This window comes from Sprattus sprattus (genome assembly GCF_963457725.1).
Source record: "Sprattus sprattus genome assembly, chromosome: 13".
In the NCBI taxonomy this organism is placed as follows: domain Eukaryota; kingdom Metazoa; phylum Chordata; class Actinopteri; order Clupeiformes; family Clupeidae; genus Sprattus; species Sprattus sprattus.
The window spans coordinates 8,895,613-8,923,029 of NC_137911.1; the positions used below are offsets into that span (position 1 = coordinate 8,895,613).

A 27,417-nucleotide genomic window follows, 5' to 3' on the forward strand; every position below is an offset into this window, starting at 1 on the left:
TCCATAAGAACATTTGAATTTCCAGTATCCTGAGAGAAGGAGGAGATTATATTCCCAGTTTATAATCCAACAGCAACCACACACATAACATTTGAAATATCTTCAAAATCTCAAGATAGACTAGGCCAAATGTTTTGCTACATGGCTGTCATAATTGATTCAATAACCTTTGCTTTGCAGCAGAATATATATTACTATTAGACTATTTACCCTCTATGTACACCACCACGTCATTTACTTCCCTCTTTCTTGTAGTCTTCCGGTTACGTAATCGCCAAGCCATTTCTGAGAGAAGGGTTTCTGACGTCCCAAAGAAATAAAAGGGACGCCATTGCTCTACTCAGCCTTCAATTGACCTTTTCTCCATAACGGCATTTTAAATGTTTCACTGAAAAGAAATATGAATGAGCGCACTGTGTGGTTTTAATGTTTTGGTTATCTTCCTACAATTGTAAATGATGCATAGCTACCAACGCCAACTTACTGATCGCCGTACTGTTGTCTTCAAGCCCGCGATCGAAATGGAAAATAAATGCAATTAGAACAAAATGGCGTATGGAGCCTACGACATGCGCAAAATGAAAAAGGGGGTATTTTTCCCTTCTGAAATGAATTCTGTTCCGTTTCGGTACAATAATGGAACCAATGGGTAAAGTAGGTGGGACGTCTTAAAGTAGATCTAACCAATAACTATGAAGGATTGCCTCGGGGCCGAAAAGTACAGCCAATCGCGTTTATTTGCTGAATGCTCCTAATTGTATGGAAGCCAAATAAGACATAACCAATAAAAAAAATAGATTTGTAGCGCCGCTTTCATATCCACCAACCATACCTTGAAATAAAGGATGTCCTATCGAATTCGAAGCCTACATGAACCAATCATAATGCTCTAATCGCAGCCACCGCTGTTGTTCCAACCAATAGGGTTTCGAGAAACACAACCTTGGCTCAACAGCTTGTTATTTCGTTATTGCTTTGCAACCCTGCCAAGTGGTGAGCAGTCACATCGGAGCATGTAAGTGAAGTTGTACACATTTAATTTATAGAAACTACAAACTTTTACCAAACTTAATCGATTAACACACGTAAGTAGCATCGGCGGATGTTATTCAGCGATGTTTGACGCAATTTCTTGTAGTTTTTAGCGACAGTACTTACCTAGCTGACGAGGAATTGAATGGCAGTGGCCAGTCGGCTTGTTTTCGCAGTGAAGACATGTAGCTAGATAGCTAGCGTTATGCGCCCTTTGTGGAACTGAGAAGATTGGTTTATGAAATAAATAAATAATGTTTTCGGTCCTTTTTCCATTGGTTATAGGTTAAAGTATCAGTTTGACCTTGTTTGGATAGACAGTATTGAATATTCTTCCGGAACTACTTGTTCTGCTAAGTATTTGACCAGCAAGCTAGCTTCCTTGCTAGCGAGGCGGTTTAAATCGCCATAACGAGGAACAGTTTAGCAAGGTTAGTTAGCAGGCTAGCTATATTTAGCCCGTGAGTTGTAGAATGAATCGCTCACAGCTATTCTTTAACAAGGGTGTCTTGGTTTACCATTATTGTTAATTGTTGATGTCGACACATATTGCATCTGGGAAATGTGTGGCATTCCCTCCCAACCAACCTCACTGTACTTTGGTAGAAGATAGTAATGCAAGCTTGACATGGTGCAGCACGGTGAGCTATGATGGCGACGTGACATAGTCAGATTGGGAGTAAAGCGGGAAGGAACATGCACTATTCTGTTTGTCCCTATACAGCCTCCGGATTATACCTCATACACCAGTTTTCTGTTGTCTTGAACATTTTGTACGCCAATCAAAGAAGCCAGTGCTTTTCGTCAGATGTTTTGAAAAGACAGCTACCTTGGTGTGAGCTTGCTTCACATTTTTGTCAGTGTGAAGGGAGGGGGGCTGGATCGAGCTTGAAAAGAATGCGTTAGAAGTAGCTAGCCTTTTAGCTAGCTTGTTAGCACATTATCTTTGAAAACGACATTAAAATAGAAATCATGGCTCTATCGCATATTTGAGCTCCACTACAACCTCTGTTTTTGTCTTTTGTCTTTCAGCTATCAACATCCATCGAGCTGGACTCCCTCAAATAGCCATTACAATGAAGGTAAGTCACTGAAACCTCTCAGTTGAAAACACCAGTTTCGGCGACGCCTCTCTGGCTGTAGTCAGTTGGACTGCTGTTGAGGCACTTGTTTAGGGACAGCACGCGTGTTATTGTTAACTTCCACAATGGTAAACACAGTAGATGTGTGCCAGTTGTTAATCATAGTGATGTCAGAAAGGCTCCTATTTCTTGCACTCCAGCTAGTTGAAAGAAAATCAGTTTGTAATGCACTCGTGAAACGTGTACATTAATCACAGTTATCTACTTGACATGATGCACTCTGGCGCTGTCTGTTGTGCTCTAAAATGCTACACATTTGTGTTGTCTACATTGATATTGAACAGACATTGTGAACTTTAAAGTTTGGTCAGGTTAGATTGTTAGGAAGAGCCCAGGTCAAATGTTATTTAGCACATGGGCTTGCTTATGGTCTGCAACTGTTTTTCTGCAATATGCCAGATTTGCTCAAGCCAAGTGTAGGGGCATTAATGGGCCAGATCGCATTCCAGTCAAGTGCAGTGTCATAATATCATAAACAAAGACACTGCACCAAAAGTATTAATGTAATGGGCTCTTTGTTATTGTGGCCTCTGTAGGGTGAGATTGTGGTTGATCCACACCCCATGAAAGCATTTTCACTTGACAGTTGTGTCAAACCACAGCAGAATTGGAAAGCCCACTATTATTTCTCAGTTTCTCTGGTTCAGCTCTCCTGAGGCTGGCATGCAACCACGATGCTATGTCCATCTTTGACCATAAACTAGAAACTGACAACTGTCCAACTGTGTTTCTCCTCTTAGGCAGCGGATGAGCCTGCCTACCTGACTGTGGGAACAGATGTTAGTGCAAAGTACCGCGGTGCCTTCTGCGAGGCAAAAATTAAGACAGTTAAACGGATGGTCAAGGTTAAGGTAAGAGAACCTTCACTTAAAATAAACGTTGGGTTAAATTGTATCTTTGTTTATTTACCCTATTAGCATGTTTTCTCTCATGTTTCATCTAAACAGACATGCACAGACATGAATACAAGAATAATAACAGATTTGTCAAAGAGCTGTAGTTCACAGGCTTTAAAACTTCATTAGACAATTGTTAAGTTACAGATTTACTACACACAAGCTTTGACCTGATTAGAACAAACTGTACGTTCCAAGTGGCAAACTCCGAACCTCAAACCTTAAGGATACTTCAGTGAAAGTGCCGGTTTCCTCTTTTAGTGATTTCCTAAACACGAGCGCCTATTCATTCATAAATGTCTGCGCTCCTGAAGATGTCACACATATGTCTGTGGTGACTCATGCAAAAAGTCATCCTTGTTTTGGCTCTGAGCCATAGTTCCCTTATTCTTTGACACTTTTTTAAAGTATGTGCGCTGTCAAATGGACGTTACGTGAAAAGCAATTTGACACATTAATTCCAAACTCAAAAAGTGTTCTGAGCTGATAAAGCTGATGAGAATGATCGTATCAGTCAGTTTGCGATGCATGCCCCATACTGGTAAAAGGTGTTTAAATCATCATTTATGTTTATCGTATGTATTACAAAACTCCAGCATCTGTCATTGTCCTTGCTTATGTCAGTTTGCTTGCTTGAGTCATGCATAACCCGGGGCTCCGGCCTCCAGGAAGAGAAGAACCGCTCTGTTTTGCCTTCTTCCTTTGTGGAGGCAGTCAGGGTTCTGAGCTGGAGCTTTTATATTTCTCCACACCGAGCCAGGGGATGCTGTCAGGCCACCACGTGCTGTCCTGTGAGGGGGACGCTTACCCACAAGCCTCTTGGCGGATGATCGTGATCTGCAACTCTCTGTGTGTGTGTGTGTGTTTGTGTTACACAACCAGATTACTTCACCTTGACTGAACCGCTGTTCTCTCTCTCTCTCTCTCTCTCTCTCTCTCTCTCTTTCTCTCTCTCTCTCTCTCTCTCTCTCTCTCTCTCTCTCTTCTTTGACACTCAGGTGATGCTCAAAGGAGACACTACCTCCCAGGTTGTCCAGGATGACCAGGTTAAAGGTCCTCTGAGGGTAAGTTTGGTACCCTGTCTTCCCCTTTAAGCACTTCCAAGTCATTTTCTCCCTTCCTGAAAAGTTTCACTGGCCTTACTAGAGCCTCTTAGGTAATGTAGGGAAGGATTTGGAATTCCACTGTTTGCGCGAAAGAACACAAGGCTGTGCGTACGGCCCTCTTTGCTTCAGTCATATCAGTTTGTGCCTTTCAGCCTTATGGATGTATTTAAGAGTTTGACTGTCATCCTGGAGAGTGAGTCCCAGTGAAATGATTGTTTGGTTACGGCGATTCCCTCACTCTGTGATTATGAGTTGGACGAGGTGCCAGAGATGCGGATGGTGTTGCTGTTGCCAGTCAGAGCATGTCAGCAAGGGACTTTTAGTCAGAATGTTTGAGTTTGGCTGCCTGTTGTGCCACAGAATAGGGATTTTATTAAGATTTTAGTCTCTAGTTCTGGATTTAGGAGCTGCCTTGCTTTATAACCACTGGAGGTTCTTATTTCCATATTTAAAAAGTAGTCAAATTCAATTCATAAAACTGCGTTGTCAAAAATATTGGTGTATGGTTTTGTGTGTAAGATTCAGCTTAAAGGGTGCATTCCCGACATTTAAACAGTGTGCATTCCTGGAATTTATATGGTTTAGTCCGAGTGAAAGTACAGGAGAGCCTTATGAAATGGGTTGAGGTAGTTCAGGCTTGATTTCCAAACCTGCTACCATCTTAGGCAGGTGCAGACTCCGCTTGATTTGGCATTGTTCTGTACACCAAACTGTGTTCCTGCTTGATTTGAGAAGTGACTACACTTAGTGTGTCTCTCAGGGTAAGCAAGCTGTTTGCACCCACTGCGAGTTATGCTGTATAACATGGCTATAACACAGGTGATCATTACGAAAAGGTAAAGGCTTGACTTGAATCAGACAATATTGAGGGTCTATGATTGTTATGTGGGAGTGGCCATGTCAGACCCACACACAGGTTGGACATGGCCACTCCTACATAACAACAAACATAGACACTTAAATGTGCGAACAGATAGACCCACACACAGGTTGATCTGTGTGCACATATAAGTGTCTATGTTTGTTGTTATTTGGGAGTGGCCATTCCCAACCTGTGTGTGTCCGTCTATCTGTGTGCACATTTAACGTGTATGTGTGGAATTTTCATCTGTGCTTATGCCACAGAGAGTGGAGGGAGACCTTTTGATGCGTGGACATGTGATGCATGCATGTATTTTAGGCTTAAAATCCCTTGATTGTCCGTGCTGCATTGTCCTTTCTGTGCTGTACTGTGTTGTGACGGTGCGTCTCCTCCTCCTCCTCCTCCTCCTCCTTCTCTGCAGGTGGGCTCCACAGTTGAGGTGAAGAGCCCAGAGGGAGCCTCGAGCGAGGCCGTCATCAACAAACTCACAGACGCCAGCTGGTACACCGTGGGTAAGTGCTGGCCCTTCCTGGACCTCTGGCTGTCACAGCAACTCTTCCCTGACAAAAGTGTGTGTGTGTGTGTGTGTGTATAGCCTGGCGGTGTCGCTAGCGCTAACAGAACCCAGAGACATCAGGCAGAGGGAAGCGGCCCCGCACAGCCGGATAAGAACCTCAAGCAGCAGCGTTAAATAATTCAGTAGAACTGTTGGCGCCATTACGCCGTTTGCGGTCTTCAGCCATGATTGCTAGATGACATGCTCTTTTCGAGGAAGGAATTCTTTGGTTGAAGGGATGAGCGATTGACGGGAACCATTTTTGAGTCAAAGCTTCCATCTCTGTACTGACATTTGTGAAGATGCTGAAATATTTCTGTAAATTGCTTATTATTAAATATTTTTTTACCTTCCAGTGTTTGATGACGGAGATGAGAAAACACTGAGAAGGACGTCACTGTGCCTGAAAGGCGAGAGACATTTTGCTGAAAGCGAGGTATGTGTCCATTCATCCATCCATCCACCCACCCACCAACCTACCTGCCTACGTCGTGTAGGCATTCTTTAAACCAAAGTGTATTTTCATCCGTCAGACATTAATTAACCTCACCCTGCTCTCTCACGCAGACTTTGGACCAACTGCCCCTCACCAACCCGGAGCACTTTGGCACTCCTGTCATTAAGAAGACAAACCGCGGCAGGAGGACTTCCCAGGCTGTGTGAGTGTCAACACCTTCATCTGCGTCCTTTGAATGTTTAAGAAATGCATGTTCAGCTGCTAACGAAGAGGACTTGCTCTCAACAGGATATCTATTGTGCTGTTTGTCCACAAACCCCTGATTTAATTTCCTCTATTAGGAGCATTTTCTGTAACCGTATGAGAAAGTTGTTATTGTTGACTTTGTTGGAAGTGGGTGTGTAGTTGATGCACACAGTGGGACTTTGAAAGCTATGCATTCTGCTGATCAGTGTTAATCTGTGTTTCGGGCCTGGATCAGAGTTCACTATATGATTTTGTGTTGGAAAGCTTTTAGGAAAGTATATTTTGTGTTATGCGTGTTTCTCAGGAAACACTGAAGTATGTCCTGCTATCCCACTTACTTATAACTTTGCTTGTGCCGTCACCCCTGTACTGGCTGTATATCTGTAGACACACCAGCATATGTGTGCAGTCTTGAGAGAATCTGAACATCAGCGTTGATAGTATCAGGACGCTTCCGAAGTTTAAAATCGCCACCTCACCTCAGATGAACATCCTTTGTCTTCATGCCCCCTAAGGCCTGCCCGCTGACGTTTGCTCTCCCCTGATTTTGCACAGTGCGGACGAGGACAAAGAGTCTACGACTAGTGAAGACGAGGAGGATGACCGACGACGGCTGAGCGATGAGCTCTTGGGGAAGGTGGCCTGTGTGCAGAGCGGCAACTCCTCCTTCCTGGCCTTAGTGAGTGGACGCTTTTGGCATCTCATTACAATTTTCATCTTTCATATTTTTTTTCAGCTATTTTAAAATTAATTTATCCTGTTTTTCTTTGTGTAGTCTATTTGTTTGTATTGAAATGCAGGTTCTTTGGCTTCTGTTTATTTGTTTTGTAAATGTCCCGACATCAGGGGTTGGCTAAGCAGTAAAGTTTAACCTCGTTAATGCCACTGTGCACTGCCACTACATGCAGATGACATGAAGTCTGCACATTAAATGTAAGCTTAGCCTTGAACCAAGATGTAGAGGTGTGTACTGTTTTTGATTTGCTCAGCGTCAAAGTTTGTGAAGGGTTGTTTGGATGAGTATGTGTTTGTAAGTGTGCTGTTCCTCTACCTCCACCTCAAGGTTATATCTCCCAGCTGCAATGACGACCTGACAGTCAAAAAGGACCAATGTTTAGTGAGATCTTTTGCTGAATCCAAATTGTAAGTACTTCTGAATTATTTCAACAGTCTTACTGACTTTGTTATTTACAATGTAGTGCTGTTACAGTCTGTGTAAAATGTGATGGTGTGGAACAGTCACACCGAGTCATTTATGCAGCGAGATACAGCACGGTAGGGATGCTTTAACCCTCTGAAGTTGGCTGCATTGTTGCAGATGCTGAGAAATTCAAAATTTTGTCTGGAATCTTGAAATCAATCCTTCGCACCACATCAATAAACCAATGTGAGCGTAGCATTGCCTTAAACAGTAGACATTTACTTCCAATTAATACACTGACAAGTAAAATTATTATTTGAAAAGTGCCTAAAATAAGTGAAATGTCACTGCACCAGTAGGACCGTGTAAACACCCATCCGTTTATTAGTTCTATTTACATTCTAAAGACTTCGTCATTATCTGTGGCTTTAAGGCAGGAGAAAGTCCACTGTATACAAAACTTCATCCAGGTTAGTAACTGGTAGTAGATTCTATCGATGCGCGTTTGTGATCGGAGACATGAGAGCTGGAGTATTTTTTTTTTATAAAGCTTTTAAATTCCAAGGACAATGAGGCGTAGTGTAATATGAAGCTACAACTTACTTGATGAACTGCTACTTTCTGACGAGGAACTGGATGAGTACGTTTAAACATTTCTATCTAAATATTTACAAACTTACACTAGGAGACTTGCTTGTTGTATAGGCTTAAGTATTTAGTGCAGGCTAACATCTTTAACGTAACATTTGCTAATGGTTTATGACTAATAACGTAACATTTGCTAGTGGTTTTATGACGAACAACGTAACATTTGCGAGTGGTTTTAGGACGAATAGTAATACGCCACATATTCACAAATGACGACCGACCCTTGCCTTTCTGTGTGCAATAGGTAGTGTTATACAGCCAGTCACAAGTGTTTTTCGTTACACTATTTTGCTGTGTGTGCTAGTGTGAGCTTGGCTTTTTACTGCTTACTCATACAGTATGATGTGTTGGACAGTTATGGAGTGTAATTTGTGTTTTCATGTGTGTGTGTTTTTTACTTTTGCGTGTGAAGGTGTTAAGTGTATACTGCAAATCATGTGGAGATTTCTGTCTTCTCTTCTCTAAAAGTCATTCCCTTGTGAAAAGGCAATGCTATGCAAATGTATGGCCATTAGCCCTCCCATTAATGCCTTTTCGATACGACAATAACAGGGTCATAAATGCTAGATGGCCTTTTATTTGTTCATATGTAGCGATTTTAAGCTTTTATACTTATAGCAGACCCAAGACCCTAGATAATCACATCAAGCTACCAAAGCAGTTCGTCACTGGTTCATAATGTTTTTTGCACATGTTCTAACGCAAGTAAAAAAATACTTTTCACAGTATGATTATTTGATGGTGATTTTTGAGAAAAATACACACATAACTGCATACTATACTACTTGTTATTGTATCAAAAGTTCAAACAAATAAATGTGTCATTGGAACCACTGTTTTAAGTTGCCTAAACTTAAAAGTATCACAGTGTGTGAGATGCTTAAAAGTGCCTGAATCTAGCCGGCCACTCCTGAGGGTTAAACCGCACATTGAGCTGAAACTGTGTTGTGTTTGGCTGGGATCAACCTCAACGCCTTATTTTGCTTTTTCTCCCTTTGCTTGTTTTTTAGTCACACTGTGTCAAGGAAAGACATCCATCAACTGAGCACAGACAGTATATCCAGGTCGGAATACTCTTCCAAGAAAGGTAAGCTTGTTTGGCCAGCTGCTCAAAAGATTAACAATACTAAATACTCTGGAAGTGCTTTAAGATGGACGGCGCTATGACACCTTCATTACACACTCTGATGCCAAAATCTCAGATTGTGAATTGGAGATGCCGGTCTAGTGTTAAAGTGTTATTCTGACTTTACTCATCAGATGATAAAATCATTTCTTGATCAGCACTTTTTGCCCTGCCACAAACTCCAAGTGCTGTGTCATTATAAGCCTACAGTTGAACTCTTAGGTCAGCACTTAAGCTGTGAAAGGTGTTCCAAGAGCTGCTATGGTTTAATATATATTATGTATTATGGTTTCATAAATATCTACAGCGCTATAGCATCATGAGCTCAGAATTGTATTGTGTATGGACTGTTAGTTATGGGATGTAGATAGATGGAAAGAGTTCTGACCATGCCCACCTTCCCACAGGGGCTGAGGAAGCTACACACTTCCTGAAGACTAAGGAGGTGCCGGAGAGCTGGAAGATGGACATGAGCGAGATCCTAGAGTCGTCCAGCAGCGATGATGAGGAGGGCGGAGGCAAAGAGAGCGAAGAGGAAGAGAAGGAGGTCGAAGCTGACCAGGTGAGGCACTGGTGATTTTTGTCATGGTCAAACTAGACAAGAGGTCACCTCTTCCAGAGTGACGTTGTGACCCTGGCAGACATGTTAGAGGGTTTTCACTTCTTCTCAAGAAAGGAGTAGGAGAACGAGATGGAAGAACTCAATGTCGACACAGTCTATCGGCCATATAATCCCTAAAAGCAAGCACGGATGGAACAGAACCACCAGAAAGCCATCTAAGGCACACGTGTCTTCAAATCTAATGCAGTGTCCACTCGGTCTGTTTTTGGTTTAGGCACTTTTGGTATTTCAAATCACACAACCCATTTGCATTTGTTTTGGCATTCTGGGGCTCCATTCTAAGTTGTAGAAGCTGAGGCAGTCTGAGAGCTTTCAGTTCACACGCTCAGCCTCTCCCTCCCTCCCTCCCTCCCTCCCTCCCTCCCTCTGCTGTGTGGCCATGTGAAGGCATGGGAATCCCTTCCTCAGGCAGAGAGTCCAGAGCTCCAGCCAGCTCACAGCGAACCTCAGACAGGAATGTAAATACAGCCTCGGGTCTCGAAGAGGCGATAAGGGCTACAGGCATTTCTGCCCTCTCTCTTTACACCCCCTCCATTTCTTTCTCTCTTTCTCTGCTTCATGTCCCCTGGCCAAAGCACCTTGATTGAGTCTACTGAATGGCCAAACAGCATGTGGGGATCCCCCCCCCCCCCCCCCCCATCTAGCCACTAAACAATGCCCCTTTCTTCCTGCGCCATGGCCGACTCGGACAAATGACCATTTGTTTGGGTTTTCCGACTTGGTTGTCATGGTGACAGTGACTTCCTATCATGGGCCCTGAGGAGGAGGGGCAGGAGGCAGCAGGGATTGCCTGGTTGCCAGTTCCTAGCCTCTCACTTCCTCTGTGGACAGAGCAAGAGAGAAGAGCTTTAGTAACCCCTACCTGAGCGCCGCTATCTGGCCCGTGAGTATAGGCGCCAAATGCTTTGGCTGTCCAGATGAGCGTGAAGCCGTTTGGACAGAGGGCGTTGGGTCTGGTTCAGCATGAGTCCCAACCTGAGCGCTGGAGCTTCAGTGAACAGAAGCCCTGATGGTTTGATCATGCTGTGAGCGGCAAAGAGTGCAGAGCATATTATAGCCACTCAGCAAATACTCTGTTTGGTCTATTTTGTGAACTGTTTGAATCTGTATTCAATTCAGCTTCGTTTTCTGTCTGTGTGTCTTTCTTTTTTTTCTTTATTAACAATGGTGAAAAGACGTTTAACTTTTAAACGTAACTTCATGATTGGTTTCTTGTTTGTAATGCTAACATAGCATGTCATTGTCTTTAAATGCAAGAGCAAGTTTTACCTGTATGCGCCTGGTAAAGATGACAACCAAAACTAGAGTGTTTGTTGTTGTTGTTGTTGTTGTTGTTGTTGTTGTTGTTGTTGTCATCCTCTGGGTGTGCCCCCTCATGGTCATGCTGGGATTTAGAATCTGAGCATTAGCATTTAAGAGCCTCTGTTCATCCCCCCAAGCTCTCCACCAACTCTCACAGTGTTGGCTGCATGAGCACCTGTGGTGCTTGCCTGTCCATATGTGCTCTTTATGATGGAGGTTTCTTATGAGCGCATTGGCTCCTTTGCCGAGTTGAGGGAGGCAGTTGGACCAGTGTTTTGAAATGGACTGCCCCGCTGTGTTCCTCTTTGCCTTAGCCCAGCTATCAACAGCAACAGCAGGAATTCCAGCTGCCCTGTCCACCATGTAGTCCCACGCTGAGACTGTGGCGGTCAGTGAGAAATGGCTTTTCATGAGTGGCACTGCTTACTGGGCGAGTATGTGTGATCCAAGGGATTTCATTTTGAAAGTGAAGAGGTTTTGGAGTCTGAAGTAGTGGCCAGCATTTGTTGTCCAAACGGTGAGCTCAAGGTGATTATGCCTGAGGTTTCACTTTGTTGGCTGATACTCGGTGATGCCATGATTCTCTTAGCTATCTGTTGAACCCCTGATAACTACTGATATTACATCGCATTTATTTCTGTCTTGTTGACATACTGATGTGAAGACGCAATTGGCGCAGGGAGTGCCCACATGGTCTTGTCCATATCCTGATGACTCTTGATAACTTGCTAATCCTGTGTGTGTGTGTGTGTGTGTCTGTGTGTGTGTCTGTGTGTGTGTGTGTCTGTGTGTGTGTGTGTGTGTGTCTGTGTGTGTGTGTCTGTGTGTGTGTGTGTCTGTGTGTGTAGCCTGATGATGAGCCAGACCCGGAGGAGAGGGACAACTTCCTACAGCAGCTCTACAAGTTTATGGAAGACAGAGGTGGGTCAATATCTAACCACAAAGAGTACCACCATGTCCCAGTAAAAAAAAAGCTGTAGTGGTCTGTTTGGGGCCACATAGATGAATCCACCCCTCACCTCTGATATGGAGCCAAGCTATTTGAAAAGCCCCATGACTGGATCGATCTTTGTGCCCTCTTTCCCCCCCCAGGGACTCCCATCAACAAGCCTCCCGTGCTGGGCTACAAGGACCTCCAACTCTTCAAGCTCTTCAGGCTAGTGTATCAGCATGGAGGCTGTGACAAGGTGAGTTTCACACACGCTCTCTCATTCTTCCTCTTTTTTTTGTTTTGTTTATTTCTTTCTTTCTTCTCTTTTGCTTGTGTCTGTGCACCTCCTGTGCCTGTTCTGTATTGCTCTCTTTTGTTAAACCCTCTAGTAGCTCCTCTTTTCTTTGCTTTTCCCCTCTCTGTTTATTTTCTCTCTCAACCCTCATAACCACAACAAATAATAGCAAGCATTAGCCTGCAGCAGTGGGGAAGAGTGTTATGTCTGAAGCTGGGTTCTCAGGGCTTCTGTTGTTAGCTGTGTGGCAGCAGGAGACTGGGCTGTCTGACTTCAGCTTTCTCAGCTCTCTGATCACCCTCGCCTGTCAGAGCAGCCCACACACACACAATTAGACTGACACACCATCAAAAAGGAAGGTTTTTTTTTTGGTAAGAAGACATTTTTCAGCAGTTTTATTTGCAGGGGGAAGGGGATTGTTAGTTATGAAGTACATGTAAAAGGATATCTTTTACAGGTGAGCTACCACCACATTAACTAGATTAAAAAGGCTAAAAATATCTTTCATCTTGCAAAAACATGATGGAAGCCTACGGCATAGCTTAGGCACGCCGGCTACCTGTACTCTGCTCAACTGTTCCCAGCATAGGATAGACACAGAAATCATTCCAGTTTCGCTTGCCGTCATGTTGGTTAGGAGGTAAACTGTCTCGAATGCCAAACCTCCACATGGCCAGCCCACACTGTGTTGTGTTACCTACCCATAACACACTTGCTGTCTCCAAGGGATTTACAGCCAAAGTTGTAATTACCTCACAGCAGAATCTACCGTGTTAAGTCCTGGCTGAAATGGCTGGAGGGCTTGAGTTCTGCCAGATGTCCTTACCCAACCCTTGTTTGTGTTTTGGAGCAGATTGAAAGTGGCTCCGTGTGGAAACAGATCTACATGGACCTAGGGATTCCCGTCCTCAATTCGGCCGCCTCCTACAACGTCAAGACAGCCTACAGAAAGTAAGTGTGTGTGTGTGTGTGTGTGTGTCACTCTCCATGGTGTCTGCAAGAGGCACGGTCCCAAAGCAGTCAGTGAAGTGCTGGCGCCTAATTCGGGCTATTTAGGCTTTTTTTTCTGCAGCAAGCTCAGGGACCTCCGATTGCATCACCAGATTATTTTCTGATTATGTGCACTGACCGATAGTTTAGAGCCTGCAACACAAACAAATTCATAAAATAAATACCAAAGACTGTGTGGCCTTGCAGCTTCTTTTTGTTGGAATGCTGCCTGAGCCACTGGCATGGTGAAGCACTGCGTCTGGATGGCGTTAACCTCAGCCGGGGTGAAACGGCAGCCTCTACGGTCGCCTGCAGGAAGTGGGCCTGCAGTTTACGGGCTTAGCCTAGCATGGTGTAGCCACCTAGATGACTGTAACACACCTGGCGAGGTAAACGTCATGATGCCCGAGAATGGTTTCGCTTTCTAAACTGATCTCTTTTGAAGCCACGATTCTCTTGGTTATCTGATTCGGCCCTTTCGAACAACACGGCTACCGAAATGTCATTCCTGACCAGTTGTATGCGTGTGTGCATTGGCCAGGTACCTGTATGGTTTTGAGGAATACTGCCGGTCTGCCGGCATCACCTTCCGCACCGTCCACCACAACAACCCGCGTCCCGTCGTGGTCCCCCCCGCTGAGCAGCAGAAGGCCGTGAAGCAGGAGCCCAGCGAACCCCACGGGCCACCAGAGAAGCCTGCCGCTGCCACCACCACCACCGCCACCACCACCACCGACAACAAGCCAGCCGCCAATGAGGACGACTCGGAGCCCGAGGGCGAAAAATCCCACAAAGAAGTGTCCTCACCCAGGGTAGGAGAATGACCGTTCCAGAACACTCTTATTTGTTTATTATGTTACACATTTGCCTCTTGGTTCAGCTTTCGTTGGAGCAGAAATTAAGTTGTTGTTTCTTTGAAGATATAGACCCTGCTAAGAATATAGAGTTGTGCGTGCGTGTGTGTGTGTGTGTGTGATTGTATCTGACTTGTTAAACTTGGGGTTTGCGTTTCAAGTAGGCGTCGGCCCATTTAGTTTTCACACAGCCTTTCTAAATGACACACAAAGCCTTCCAAATGGATGCAAGATGAACTCTGTTGTGCCGGTTTTACAATGTTTGTTAATTTAGTTGTTGTTTCGCCCTTTGTGTCTGCTTGGGCACTCTAGTAAATGTTTGCATTGGGGGATGACGTGGAGGGCGTGCTCTGTTGTGTAAATATTGGTGTCCGGAGTGGTCTAGTAGTTGGCCTTTAATCCCCAATCTGAATCCCCTCCCTGTAAGGCTTCCTTACTTCTGCTACAGTAACACAAGGTAATGTTGCAACATGGAGACCGGCTGTTGTTTTCACAAGATACTGAGATAAGCTCAGACGAGGCTGCTGGAAGTTGCCACAGACTGGGGAGGGTAATGAGAGGAGGAACGCAAGTAGAGACACCTCATGCTTAAATGTATTACAGCGTTGAATTGCCATATCGCTGTTTATGAATAACTTTCAAAAGAACTTGCCAAATGGGGACCATAGCTTGATGATGCTTGAGAATGGTTTCGCTTTCTGGGCTGATCTTGTGATGCCACGATTCTCTTGGCTATCTGATTCGTCCCCATTTGCGTTTCAAAGAAGTACCTCTTTGTCCGTCAAGTACTAACCCTAGTGTTCCATGGTGCGTGTAGTCATCAGCTCCATGCTGTTTGTGATCACGTCAGAGAGCGTGTCTGGTTATACACCTAGAGGACTCCACAGCAGTTTCCCCTCACGACTAGTCTGTTTGCTTCTTAGGGAGCGCAGAATGGGTTTTATGTCTCTGCAGCTTAATATCTGTACCTTTCCCAGAGAGGCGTGTGGGAACATGTAGTAAGGCAATCAAGCTGTTCAGCTGCACTGCATCAAGACCGTGCATTTTATGATTTTTCTCTCCCTGTGACACAGTAGCCATTTTATTTTGTAGTTGTGGATAAAAGGACTGCGTAAAAATAGGATATGCTGTCTAATTCCAGCAGACTCCGTCGGCCTACTCTTGAGGTGAAATGTTCCAAACTGAACACTTCACTTCTTTCTCTGCATTTTTCTCCTCCCTCGCTCTCTGTGTGGAGTGTGTGTGTGTGTGTGCATAGGTGTTTTCACCTTCTTGAAACGTTACCGGCTCACAAATATTTGTGTGCTTATCACTGCCTCTCTTCTCTTTCTTTCTGTTCCCTCCCTCTCTCTCTGCCTCTCTCTTTGTCTTTCTCAGGGTCGGAGGCGATGCACGGTGACTCCTGTGAAGGTGGAGCAGAAGGAGCCCGTGCGCCAGGAGCGTCAGCTGCCGCCACCACCACCACCGCTGCCGCCACCGCAGCAGCATCAGAAAGAGGAGCAGCAGCGGCGGAAGGAGGCCCGGGAGGAGCGGGAGAAGGAGGCCCGAGAGGAGCGAGAGCGGGAGGAGCGAGAGAAGGAGGGTCGTGCCGGAGGAGAGGCCAGCGAGGACGAGCCCCCCGGCAAGAGACGCAGCCGCCGCTTCGAGGAGTCTGACAAGGAGTCGGAGGACGAGGATCAAGATGATGAGGAAGACGATGAGGAAGACGATGGAGAGAGGTCCAGAACTCGGGAACGGTATGCAGTCATTACAGTTTATGTGTGCGTTTAGGCCAGCTAGGGCCCTGCATTCCCTATACGTAGCTTTATTTGTTTTTATGGAGAGTGTATATTGAAAATGGCGATACACAACATGAATGTGACGGGGATCACAGTGGTGTGGTGGCATCACAGGCCAAATCAGTCTGTTGAGTTTGTAATGCAGCCAGTGGTTTCCTTTCTTTCATGATTGACCTGACTGACCTTTGGATGTGAGGCTCTGTCTGTTCAATCAGTGTGATAGATAGATAGATAGATAGATAGATAGGTAGATGATACAGTAAGGTTTTCTCTACATACACAAGTAATCCTGCTGGCTACTGTCATGGCACATAAAGGCACAAGTGTCAAAGTATTTCAAAGGAACTGTGAGGTTTGGTGTTGGTTTACTACAAGGAGCAAACAACTGTGTCTAGAGGGTGATTTGTCACTCATAAAACCCATGAGCACTGTGTTGGATGTCTTGAAACATTTGGTGCATTTCTCTGTAGAAGTTGATGCCCACTGATCTTGCGTTTTCTTGTTGTGGCTGAGGCAGTGGTTCTTTTGTTATTTGTGGCTATGAACTGCGTTTGTAAGCAAACTTGTATTGTTGACTGTGCAGCATAGAAAGTTTACTTTGCTCATTATAAAGATGATGTCTGAATTGTGCCGGGGCATTTAAAAATAGCCCTTATTTCTGCACCATGTGCAGCGGAAGGCTGCCATTTCTCTTACAGCAACCAATCAAACGATGCCGTCAGACTTAACATTTAGTTTGGATGCCTGCAGATTTGGTAATGATACTGAATGGTTTCTGAGAGTGCACGGAGATAAAGGGGTAGAATGTGAGGATGCCCGAGAAGGGTTTTGCTTTATAGGCAGATATCTGGTGATGCCACGATTCTCTTGGCTATCTGATTTACCCCAGAGTGAACTCTACTCACGCAGTTATAAAGCCGGGCACTGTCAAAAGTTCTGCTTCAACATTGTGACAATAGTTGTCCATTATTGTAGGCCTGCATCCACCTCTTGTACTTATGACATTGGTATGACACCCTCAATGTGTGGCTATTATGGAATGATAAGACCATGTACATGATATTGGTATGGAAATCTCAGTATATGTGTTGATTACAATTTGCACTCTGAACTTTTTATCATACCTATTGGGAACAACAACGTCTGTGATTCTAGGATGCATGTAACGGTTATTCAGAAGTCTTTGCCAAGGGGATGCTTGAGCGTGTCTGACCATACTTTTCTGTCTGTGTCTGTTGTAGGGGTGAGAATGATGGTGGTGACGAAGACTCAGAGCACTCGGTCACCGGGACGAAGGTGCGAGTGAAGTACGGCCGGGGCAAAACCCAGAAGATCTACGAGGCCAACATCAAGAACACAGAGAACGATGACGGGGAGGTGCTCTACCTGGTGCACTACTACGGCTGGAACGTCCGGTGAGTTTTCAAACTTTTCCGATCCTGGGAAACGTACTCGATTAGGTTGTCCTCCAACATAGATTTTATTAAGACGTGCATGTGAAATTACAGTTGAGGTCAGAACATATGATACACCTTGGCTAAATACATTTCCATCAAAATTGATTAGGTTTGAAAGGCATATTTCTTGAGAGGACGTGGAGAAGCAGAGTAGTTCATTGGTTAGGACGTGGTGTGCAGCTCGTTGGGTTAGTTATAGGTTGAAGGACTCAGTAAACTTGCAAGCTTGAGAATTCACCTAAGCTCTGTGTCAGGTGTGTGTTGGAAACCTTCAGATATTTGAACCACTACATATACACTAACAAGAATAATAACAAAATGATAACAAAACCCAGTCAGCTGCGTTAATTGTGTTTTATTTTTTAAACATATTTCAAAATATTCGCGAAATAACCCACTAACTTTGACAGCTCCAATTCTATCCCTTTCTCAGAGGGTCAAAAGTGTGTGCACTCTGTTAATATTTATCAAGACACAATTGTTTGATGTCAAAAAAGCTTAACTGGAGATATTGATTGGAGTTTATACTTTAGTGTGCTGTTCTTGCTTCGCCAGGACAGGGTTTCTTATTTCTTTTTGGACATCAGCGTGTGTGTGTGTGTGTTTGTTTTGAGCAGTGATGTAAGTATTCTCCCTGAATGCGCACCTGAATATTGGGTGTGTTTCGTGAGGGTTTCTACACTTGAACTGAGCTCAGTGTGTGGAGGAAAAAGAAGTAGACACACAATTGGCACTGCCTTTAGATTGTGTAGCTTGAATCAAATGCTTGGGGTACCCTTCAACAGGCTTCACACAACATTCTGCAGGAATTTTGGCCCATTCCTCCTGGCAGAACTCGTGCAAATGCCTTTTCAGTTCAGGCCACACTTTTTCTATTGGATTAAGGACAGGGCTTTGTGGCACTCCAAAAGTTTGACTATGACTTGTCTTTTTTTAAATTTTCCTTACCATTTTGGATGTATGCTTCATTTTTCTGCTGAACAATCACTTGCGTCCAAGCTTTAGCCTCCTGGCTCATGTCTTCAGGATGAAGTTTCAGAATCTCCACATAATTCTCCTTCTTGATGTCACCTCTTGCAGCAAAACAATTACAACTTTGAGTTTTTCCTGAGGTCTTGGCTGATTTCTTTAGATTTTCCCATAACGACAAGCAAAAGGACACTGTGTCTTAAGGAGGCTCTAAATTACTGTCACGGGTAGCCTCCAGTTGACTCGCAGTAATGACATTAAGCCAATATAAAGCTTCTAAAGTCATGACTTCAGTTTTCAGACGCTTCCAGGCTGATTGAACAGTCGGTGAACTTAATGTATGGAAACTTTAGACCCACTGGAATTCTGATGCTGTGAATTAAAAGCTAAATAAATCTGCTGAACTATTTATTTTCCCCGGTTGATCATTGTAGATATCCAAACTGACTTTCCAAAAGACATTTATGATAAAACACACAGTCGCTGAGGTGGTGACCTTTTAAAAAAAACTTGTGAACTTTTGACCTCAACTCTGTGTAGTCTATAGTATTTATATTTCGCACTGGAGCATTATTGATGTATTGTGGATATAAACATAGAAAATGTAGTAATGAAGGGGCGGCCATTTTCAGCCATTAAGTTTAGGTGTTATTAGTATGCCTGATGGAAATCCATCCATAAGAAAAAGGTCTTGTATTGAAGGTTTGTTGATGTTTATAGGATGTGTATAGGATGCTGTTTTTAGAAAGTCCCCAGAGAATTACCTGTAAAATCTATATTTTTAAGATGCCTAGGTTGTGTGAAGCTACGGAGAACCAGTAGATTTAATTAAATGATGTATATTAGCATGAATGATTGACACAGCTCCTCAGACATGATGTGACCATGGAGATGTCTACATGATAGATGAGAGGTAATGAAAAAGACATGGATAAGAATTCACTCGAGCTCTGCATGACAGGCCAATACCTTTAGAAGACATGTAAATCCTCAGAAGTGACAAGCTGCTAAAGTCTTCTCTCTGCTTCTCTCTCTGTCTGTCTGTCTGTCTGTCTGTCTGTCTGTCTGTCTGTCTTTCAGCTATGACGAGTGGGTGAAAGCAGACAGAATAATCTGGCCAGACAAAGGACTGAAGAGGAAACAGAAAAAGAAAGTCAAGGTGGGTCCTAGTTGTTAGTTCACTCCCAGTTGCCCCGCCACAGCACCTGCAGTAAACCTATACGGGAGGATCTCTGCCGGGGTTGTCCACTAGGCCCTCTCTAGAAACTGAATTAGAGTCTGAGGTGAAACAGGCCCGACAGAACAACACCATGATGCCAGAAAAAGGTTTCGCTTTTCCCTGCTGATGTCATCTGATGTCACGTTTCTCTTGGCCGTCTGATCTGTCTGATGTGGCCTTAAAGTACACTTGTGTCTAGACCTATCCCATGGCTAGCATTCATAGCCAGACACGTAATGGATTTCCCTGAGCGCGATAGCAGGCAACACATGTAGTGGTGTCATTCCCTCTTCTGGCCTGAATAAATGTAAATCTAAAAGTCAGATACCTCTAACTTTAGTAAACCTCTAACTAACCTGTCACAAACAGTGACCATTATGAACATGTTATTTGTGCCTCTATGTTTTATTTTTAATGCTGTCTGTCTTATGTCTTGCTGTAAAAAACTGATTTTTAGTGTCATATTTATTTGCTGTGATCATGTTTTGTTGTTGTGTGAGTTTAAAAGCAACCTGGGACAACTTCTTCATTTAACAAAGCTCTTTGCCCTGGTGCAGAATAAAGAGGATGGGGACAAGGAGGATGACAAACAGGCCAAGATGGGGGCGAAAAGGGGCCGGCCCCCGCTCAAGTCCACGCCTCCCGGTGCCTCGCGCAGCGCCTCCAAGACCCCCAGCAATGAGAGCCGCTCGGGCAGTAAGAGCTCCCACCAGTCCGACCCCCCAGGCCTGCCCAATGGAGAGGGTAAGCTCACCGCTCCCACTCCGGGATCAGGGGCAATGCTGGGCTTGGTTTCCTTACCTCTCTTGCTGGGGCATTTGATCTCAAAGAAGCATAACTGGAGATATTCATGTGTGTTTCATATGTGTTTGTTTTGAGCAGTGATGTAAGTATTCTCCCTGAATTCACACCTGAATATTGGGTGTGTTTCGTGAGGGTTTCTACACTTGAACTGAGCTCTGTGTGTGTGTGTGTGTGTGTGTGTGTGTGTGTGTGTGTGTGTGTGTGTGTGTGTGTGTGTGTGTGTGTGTGTGTGTGTGTGTGTGCGAGAGAGTTGTTTGTTTGTTTGTTTTGAGCAGTGATGTAAGTATTCTTCCTGAATGCACACCTGAATATTGAGTGTGTTTCATGAGGCTTTTTACACTTGAACTGAGCTCAGCGCGTAAACAAAAAAATGAAAGAAGGGGGGAAAGTAGCAAGAGTGTACCATGCTTGTGTCGGTAGATTGTTGTTACTATATATTGTAATCTAAACTCAGATTTATCAGTGTCGGATCATTGGAATGGTCTTGTTTCCTGTGTCCTATGCTGTGTAGATGACTCTTGTTTTTACTAATGCCCGTGTTGTGAAGATACGCTGTAATAACGAGCTGGCTTGATAGGCTGTAGTGTAGGCTGAGAAGACTTCCTGGTTCACAGGGTTTATGTAACCGTTTAGCCTCTGCTGTCTACTCTCTGTTGCCTTCGAATGCGGCAGATATCTTTCATAGACACTCCAAACTATTAAATTCAGTCAAAACAAACAAACCAAAGATTCTAACCAAAAGTTACGACATAAAAGGTTCTCTTGTCTGTTAGGATGCACAGTTTTGATGAATAATGTGCAATTGTGCTCGATGACTGGGTAAAAAATGGATAGAAATTGATAATAGCTATGCTAGCTAACTCGATGTTAGGATCTTGTAACTGCATGAAGAGAGGACATGATATGATCAGGCAAACATTTGGCAACCAGCATCAGCGTTTGAGATCCCTGACCTTGTTGAAGTCGTAACTCCTGCTGAAGTTAAAGCATGTGTATGCTCCCTGTGCTCCCTGAAAATGTCTGGACCACTGACTGCATTTCAACATGGCCTAGAAAGTTGCATGAGTGACACTAAAGTAATCCGTACCTCTGAACAGGAACTCCCCGCAGACGCACCAGGCGGACTTCAGGAATGTATGACTCGGAGGACAGAGGATCTAACGGTATGTAGCGCCTCCGCACTCTCACATCTCAGGGCAGAACATTCTGTCACATAATGATGGGGTGCAGCTCAAGGAAGGGAATACTGGCAGGACATATTGTGTAATATATGTGTGTGTAATATATACACACACACACATATAAACACTGTATATTACACATACATGCATGCAAAGTTTTTGTTTTCTTATTGATTACTTATTGAAATCCACTAAAACCTTAAACCAAAGAATGATGGTTCTTGACGACTAGTTTTTGCAACTCATTGTTTGTCTCTGCTGCCTGCAGATTCAGGTAACTCCTCTGAGGACAGTGATAGCGAAGACTTGACTGAGAAGAAGCTGGATTGGACAGAGATGACGGACCCGGCTGAGGCGGCCAAGCTGGAGGAAGAGGAGGAGGATGAGGAAGAGGAGGAGGAGATGGCGGCGGCGGCAGCAGCAGCAGCAGCAGCAGAGGGAGGGAGTGCAGCTGAAGTGGAGCCTGCAACATCTACTGCGGCAGTGATGAAGACAACAGTAGATGACGAGGCTGCCAGCAGCCCTTCAGAGAAGCCCAAGGCCCCTGAGACATATGACGCTGGTGACAAAGCTGAGGATGAGCCTGTTGTGGCCAACCTCACCACGCCAACGACTCCTCCAACAACAACAACGTCCCCATCTACCCCATCGACCCCAACGCCATCATCAGTGCCCTTGACGCCCGAGCCAGAAGAAAAGTTGACCCCCAGGTCTAAAGCGCGCAGGGGGCGCCCCAAAGAACCTGGCTCCGAGACCCCCAGCCAGCCAGCTGTTGCCGCGGCCCCTACGTCCACCCCCATCCCCCCCGCGCTTCCCGAGGGGGACACTCCTGGCAGCCTCCCACGACCTGCCAAGAAGCCCCAGCAGGTGCCGTTGTCTCCACAGCTGGGCCTGAGCGAGAGGCCCCGTCAGTCGGCCGGCTCGGACACGGACTCTGCCGATGAGGCGGTGGATGCCGATGAGCACAACGCTAGCACCGTTAGTGCCAGCGCCATCAGCAGCGTGGCCAAGCGTAAGGCCACCGAGCAGCGTTCGCCCGAAAAGAGGGCCCGTCTGGAACCCCCCAAAACCCTCTCGCCTGAGAAGAGAGCCCCCGAGATAGAGAGAAGGAACGAGGAAGGGCCCAAAGACGGAATGGAGCAACTGGCCGCAGTAGCGGCGGCAGCAGCAGAAGCGGAGGTGAAGACCGAGATGCCCTCGCTGACCCGAGAAGTTCAAGCCAAGACGGAGGGAGGTGCGCCGAGCTCTGTGCCCCCTCAGGTGGAGCCCTCGTCGGTGGGGGATGAGGAGATGATGCCCCAGATCGGCCCAGAGGCACTGGTCTGCTACGAGGTGGATCTGGATGACCTGGACGAGAAGGAGAAGCCCGCCAGTGAACTGCTCTTACCCACGAGAGAGGTGAAGAACCAGCCCCCGCCTTCGTCGTCTTCCTCCTCGTCGTCCTCCTCCACGTCGTCATCCTTATCCTCCCACCTCTCTCTCGGCGCCACGACGACAGCAGGGCCGCAGCGAGCGTCGACTGTCTCGTCCTCGACTTCCCCACCGACCTCGGCAGCCAGCCCGGAGTCACACAGCACGAAGAGCGAGAGCGACGTGACCATCGAGGTGGACGGGGAGTCGCAGGAAGGCCTGGGCGAGGCAGAGTCCATGCACGGCTTCGACGCCAGCGCCAGCTCCAGCAACTCCAGCCTCTCGATGCAGGAGCGGGATGCCAAGGACAGAGGTAAAGAATCAAAACCACATAACGTAGAAAAGCCGTAGTCTCTTAAGTCACTTAAGCCGCACGGAAACCACTCGGGACCTATTCATATTATACAGTCGAACCCATGTTGCTTTCTGTTATGAAGTGTTATATATTGTTAATGGCATTAAATGAATAGTGTAGCAAATGATTGCCCAACCTATTATTCTCAATGATCCTTTCCTGTTCTACATAAATTACGTTTGTAAGGCTAAATTAGTTCACTGCATGTTAATAGCTGGGAACCAGACAAGTAGTTCAGGCATTGTGTCATGCCTGATCTGTGTTAATTACCATAGCAGTCCGATAATTCACCAATGGTTAGTTCTCCAAACTCAAAGTACTAACTCTGGTATTTTTAAGCAGAGTTAGTTCTCCAAACTCAAAGTACTGTATATGTGGTTTGTATTCTGTGTTTCCCAGTGTAAAGTTTTATATTTGTGTTGTTGTTCCTGTTCTCAGGTCAGAAGAGGTTGACAGATGGCAACAGCAGCTCTGCTTCCAAGAAGGTGAAGCGCAACCAGAAGCGCTCAAGCACTACCGCCAAGACTGAAAAGAATGGAACAGGTGGGGAAACATCATGGTCATCCTTTGAAGCTATACTTAGGATCGCTGCTGCATGTCTTCTGAAGTCCGTCTGGAGATTCCATTGATGTGTGGCCGTAAATCGTTCACACACTGGACTAGATTGCTTCATTGAATGCCTCCATAGTGTAGATGCTTGAGTAGAGCCATCACCACTCCCAGGCTTTTTTGTGAACAGCACTCGAGACCATATTGAATCCAGACAATGATCCTCACTCCGTGATCTTCATCCGCTAACTTCCGTCTCACCTTTTCTCTCTTTGAAACACAGTGCTGGCGCAACATTGCTGTCGGGATATTTCAGTGTTAACCTGTCTCTACCTCCCCCCCAGGTCACAGCAGCGACAGTGAGGACCTGCCGGTCACGGAGCCCTCCAATAAGCTAACCCCCATCAAGCACTCCAGCATAGCCAAGTCCCAGAAGCAGTCGCGCTCTCCAGGCACCGTGTCCCCCAACAGCAAGGAGCTGGACAAGGACAAGCACAAGGACAAGCAGACCTTCCCTTCCCCACGCACATACAAGTGGACATTCCAGCACAGTAAGTGGCCTGCCTCTCCAGCCTTGTACTACTCGAACTACTCACTAATGGTAATGATTTCTCAAATGGGTGTTCATGTTAAGATGGCTGATTTGCAAGTGGTTGACTTACTGAGCATTAAGAAAGAATGTCGGTTCTGTCCAGTATCCGCTTCAGCTGTACCATAGAGCTATTGCATTGATGTAATAGCTGTCCAGTTTGTAAGATGTCCAGAGTTAATGTGTGTTGTTGTTCTCTGTTGCAGCTGAGCTGGACAACATGTCAAGCACAGATCGGATCTCCTTCCTACAAGATAAGCTTCAGGAGATCAGGAAGTATTACATGTCTCTCAAGTCTGAGGTGGCCTCCATCGACCGTCGGCGCAAGAGGTTAAAAAAGAAGGAAAGAGAAGGTAAGTTGGCAGTCCGCATAGCAATCTGTCAGGTCAGTGTATGTTTGTGTGTGTTTGTTTGTCTAAAAGGCTTCCAGTCATGGTGTTAAATGTCTCACCTTGAGTTCTCCCAAGTCTGTTCTGTTTGTATGTTTTTTTTTTTTTTTAAATCAGACTCCTTTGAGCTAGTGATATTAGTTTTCATAGAATCTGGTTGCTGTTGAAATATATGCCATATTAACCATCAACTGCCTCTGTCTTGTTTTTCCCTCTGCAGTGTCCCACACCACAGCTTCCACTTCCTCTTCCTCCGACACAGGTATGAGTCCCTCGTCGGCCTCTCCCACTCAGAACACAGTCGCCGTGGAGTGCAGGTGATGACACGCCCATGGTGGTCCCTCCTACCCAGCCTGGCCCCTCCCCCAGACCGCCTTGTCAGCGTTCCGCTGCCTCCCTGCAGTCACACCAAACGCCGAGCCAGAGCCAGCGGCCAATAGCACTCGACTGCCCCCTCCTCATCCCGCCCCCTTTCATCACCACCTGGCAACTCCCACTTCCTGCACTTTGTAAAAAGAAAGAAAGAAAAAACTGATCCTGCCTCTCTCTTTCTATCTCTTTATCTTTGTCTCTTCTCATTTCAATCTCTCAACCAGTTTCAGCGTCTGGAGAATGCAAGACAGAATGTAACGGAGTCGCACACACACACACCCACACACCCACCACTCCAGTATACATGCAGTACACACACAGCTATACCATACCCGCCCACCTACACCACACCTTTCTCTGCAGCATCCATACAATATACAGATACATCTCGCACCACTGTCCAGCGTACATTGAATACAAGGCACTTTCTTCTCCATCCCTCCCGCTCCCCTCCCGCCCTTACACCACTGAGTCAGAGATCCACCTGTGGCAGCCTGTGTGTTGGGGCTAGCATGGATGCAGTATATTAAAAAAAAAAAAAATATCCATGTTCCTTGAGCAGGATAAGGTTAATTCATGGACACACGTGTTCGACGCTCCCTGTTATGGCTACTTAACCAGCTGGACATGGTTATCAAGGAAAGACGATTTAAACAAAAAAAGGTCAATTTTCTCAGCTTGTTCCATCAGAACTGCCAAAGTACATGTGTTACAGCAGAGTGCCCTATTTTGGAAAAAATAACAAGGACAAAGTCAGTTGCAAAGGGGAATGTAGTGTACTGAAAACTGTAGCTGCTGTCTTCCACTCTTTGTTAAACAAGTGCGTGAGCACAGATTATAAGTATGCAAAACTTATTTTTGTCATCACTTTTAATAGAAAAACAATTCTACAAAAACAAAAAAAAAGCAGAAGAGGACGTACGTGTTTACAGTGGAATGCAGGACAAAAGATGTTTTCAGTGGACTAATTTCCTTTTGCGAGTGTCTTTTGTCATTTTATATGTAATTGCAGAGTTTTTATTTTAGTACAGGAAAAAAAAATTCAAAAAAGTATATATGGCAGCCGTGAAGTTATTTAAATTAAATATTTCTAGCGCTGGCATTTTTTTTGTGTAAAATAAAAGGTATTATTTGCAACTTGTTAAATATATTTATTCAGTCCATAGAAGCGCAGTCTTTTTTTTTTTTTCTCCCTCCCTTGGAACAATAATGAGACATTGGCACCTCCCCATCAGTTGGGTCCTTGGGATGGTTTGACGCTAGGATGAATGTTACGGACCCAACTGAAAGCAAGTTTTGACTGTGATGTCACATCTGGGTAACTACTGTGCAGTTAAGTATTGCTAAGATCCCCCCCTCCATGCATAGACACACACCCATCTTTGTTGCCATTGAGCCAATCCCTCTCCCTTCACTCTTCTCCATGAGCGAACTTTTAGGAACGCCACCAGTAGCTGGTGGTTCTATGTGTTTTTCATTTGGACCCTCTTCTCCCATTTTTGTTCTTATTTCCTGGTACTTGTATTTGTAATTATTTAAGTTTTTCCCCCCTTCCTTTCCAGTATGAATTCTGACCAACTCAATAAAACTGTTGCTTACTGAACATGTATGAATTAGCCCAGGGGTTCTTACTATGATTGTTTCTTTTGTACATAGATCTTCCAGAACCATGTATTGGAAAAATACATTTTACACAAACTGTAAAAAAATGATTTATATTATTTTTTAAAAACAATACATCTTTGTATATGAAATACTTTCCTTTTTTTCTATGTCAAGTTGGTAGAAGCATTAGCATCACACATCTTTAAACTGTATATATAATCAAGGATTGGTCTTCAGTGGGAGCTTTTGAGCCAAGACTGCCTAGACTGGTGGTGAAAATGTTGAGTACACCTGAACATTTTTATGCTTATGGCATCTCTGGAAGAATTTTCTTCCAATGACAATTTATCTTTGGATTCCTGTATGAAGGATAAACAAGGTATTAGGTTCTCTTGAGCAAAGCCATTGTATCTTTATGTAAAATAAGCAGAGCTCTCTTCATTTCTAATAAAGTTTTGAAATATAATTTTGGTTTCACTCAGTATTTTTTTTTTCTCACCTAAACTTATAACTTGGTTTCCACCATCCTCACAT

At 44.9% G+C, this 27,417-nt stretch overlaps 1 protein-coding gene across 1 annotated transcript; it reads left to right on the top strand.

Moving 5' to 3' along the window:
• The first annotated feature begins 987 nt into the window (after window positions 1–987).
• On the top strand, window positions 988–27,285 carry arid4a (AT-rich interactive domain 4A). The gene is made up of 25 exons (XM_080850070.1): window positions 988–1,015; window positions 2,065–2,114; window positions 2,915–3,025; window positions 4,069–4,134; window positions 5,460–5,550; window positions 5,951–6,030; window positions 6,162–6,253; window positions 6,853–6,976; window positions 7,361–7,440; window positions 9,097–9,173; window positions 9,620–9,774; window positions 11,985–12,057; window positions 12,229–12,323; window positions 13,216–13,313; window positions 13,894–14,164; window positions 15,584–15,942; window positions 17,226–17,399; window positions 19,491–19,569; window positions 20,187–20,373; window positions 21,531–21,596; window positions 21,883–23,337; window positions 23,818–23,922; window positions 24,273–24,479; window positions 24,724–24,870; window positions 25,127–27,285. The coding sequence occupies exons 2-25, from the start codon at window positions 2,109–2,111 to the stop codon at window positions 25,225–25,227; spliced, it is 4,299 nt and encodes a 1,432-aa protein (XP_080706196.1). The 5' UTR covers window positions 988–1,015; window positions 2,065–2,108; the 3' UTR covers window positions 25,228–27,285.
• Window positions 27,286–27,417: the final 132 nt, after the last annotated feature.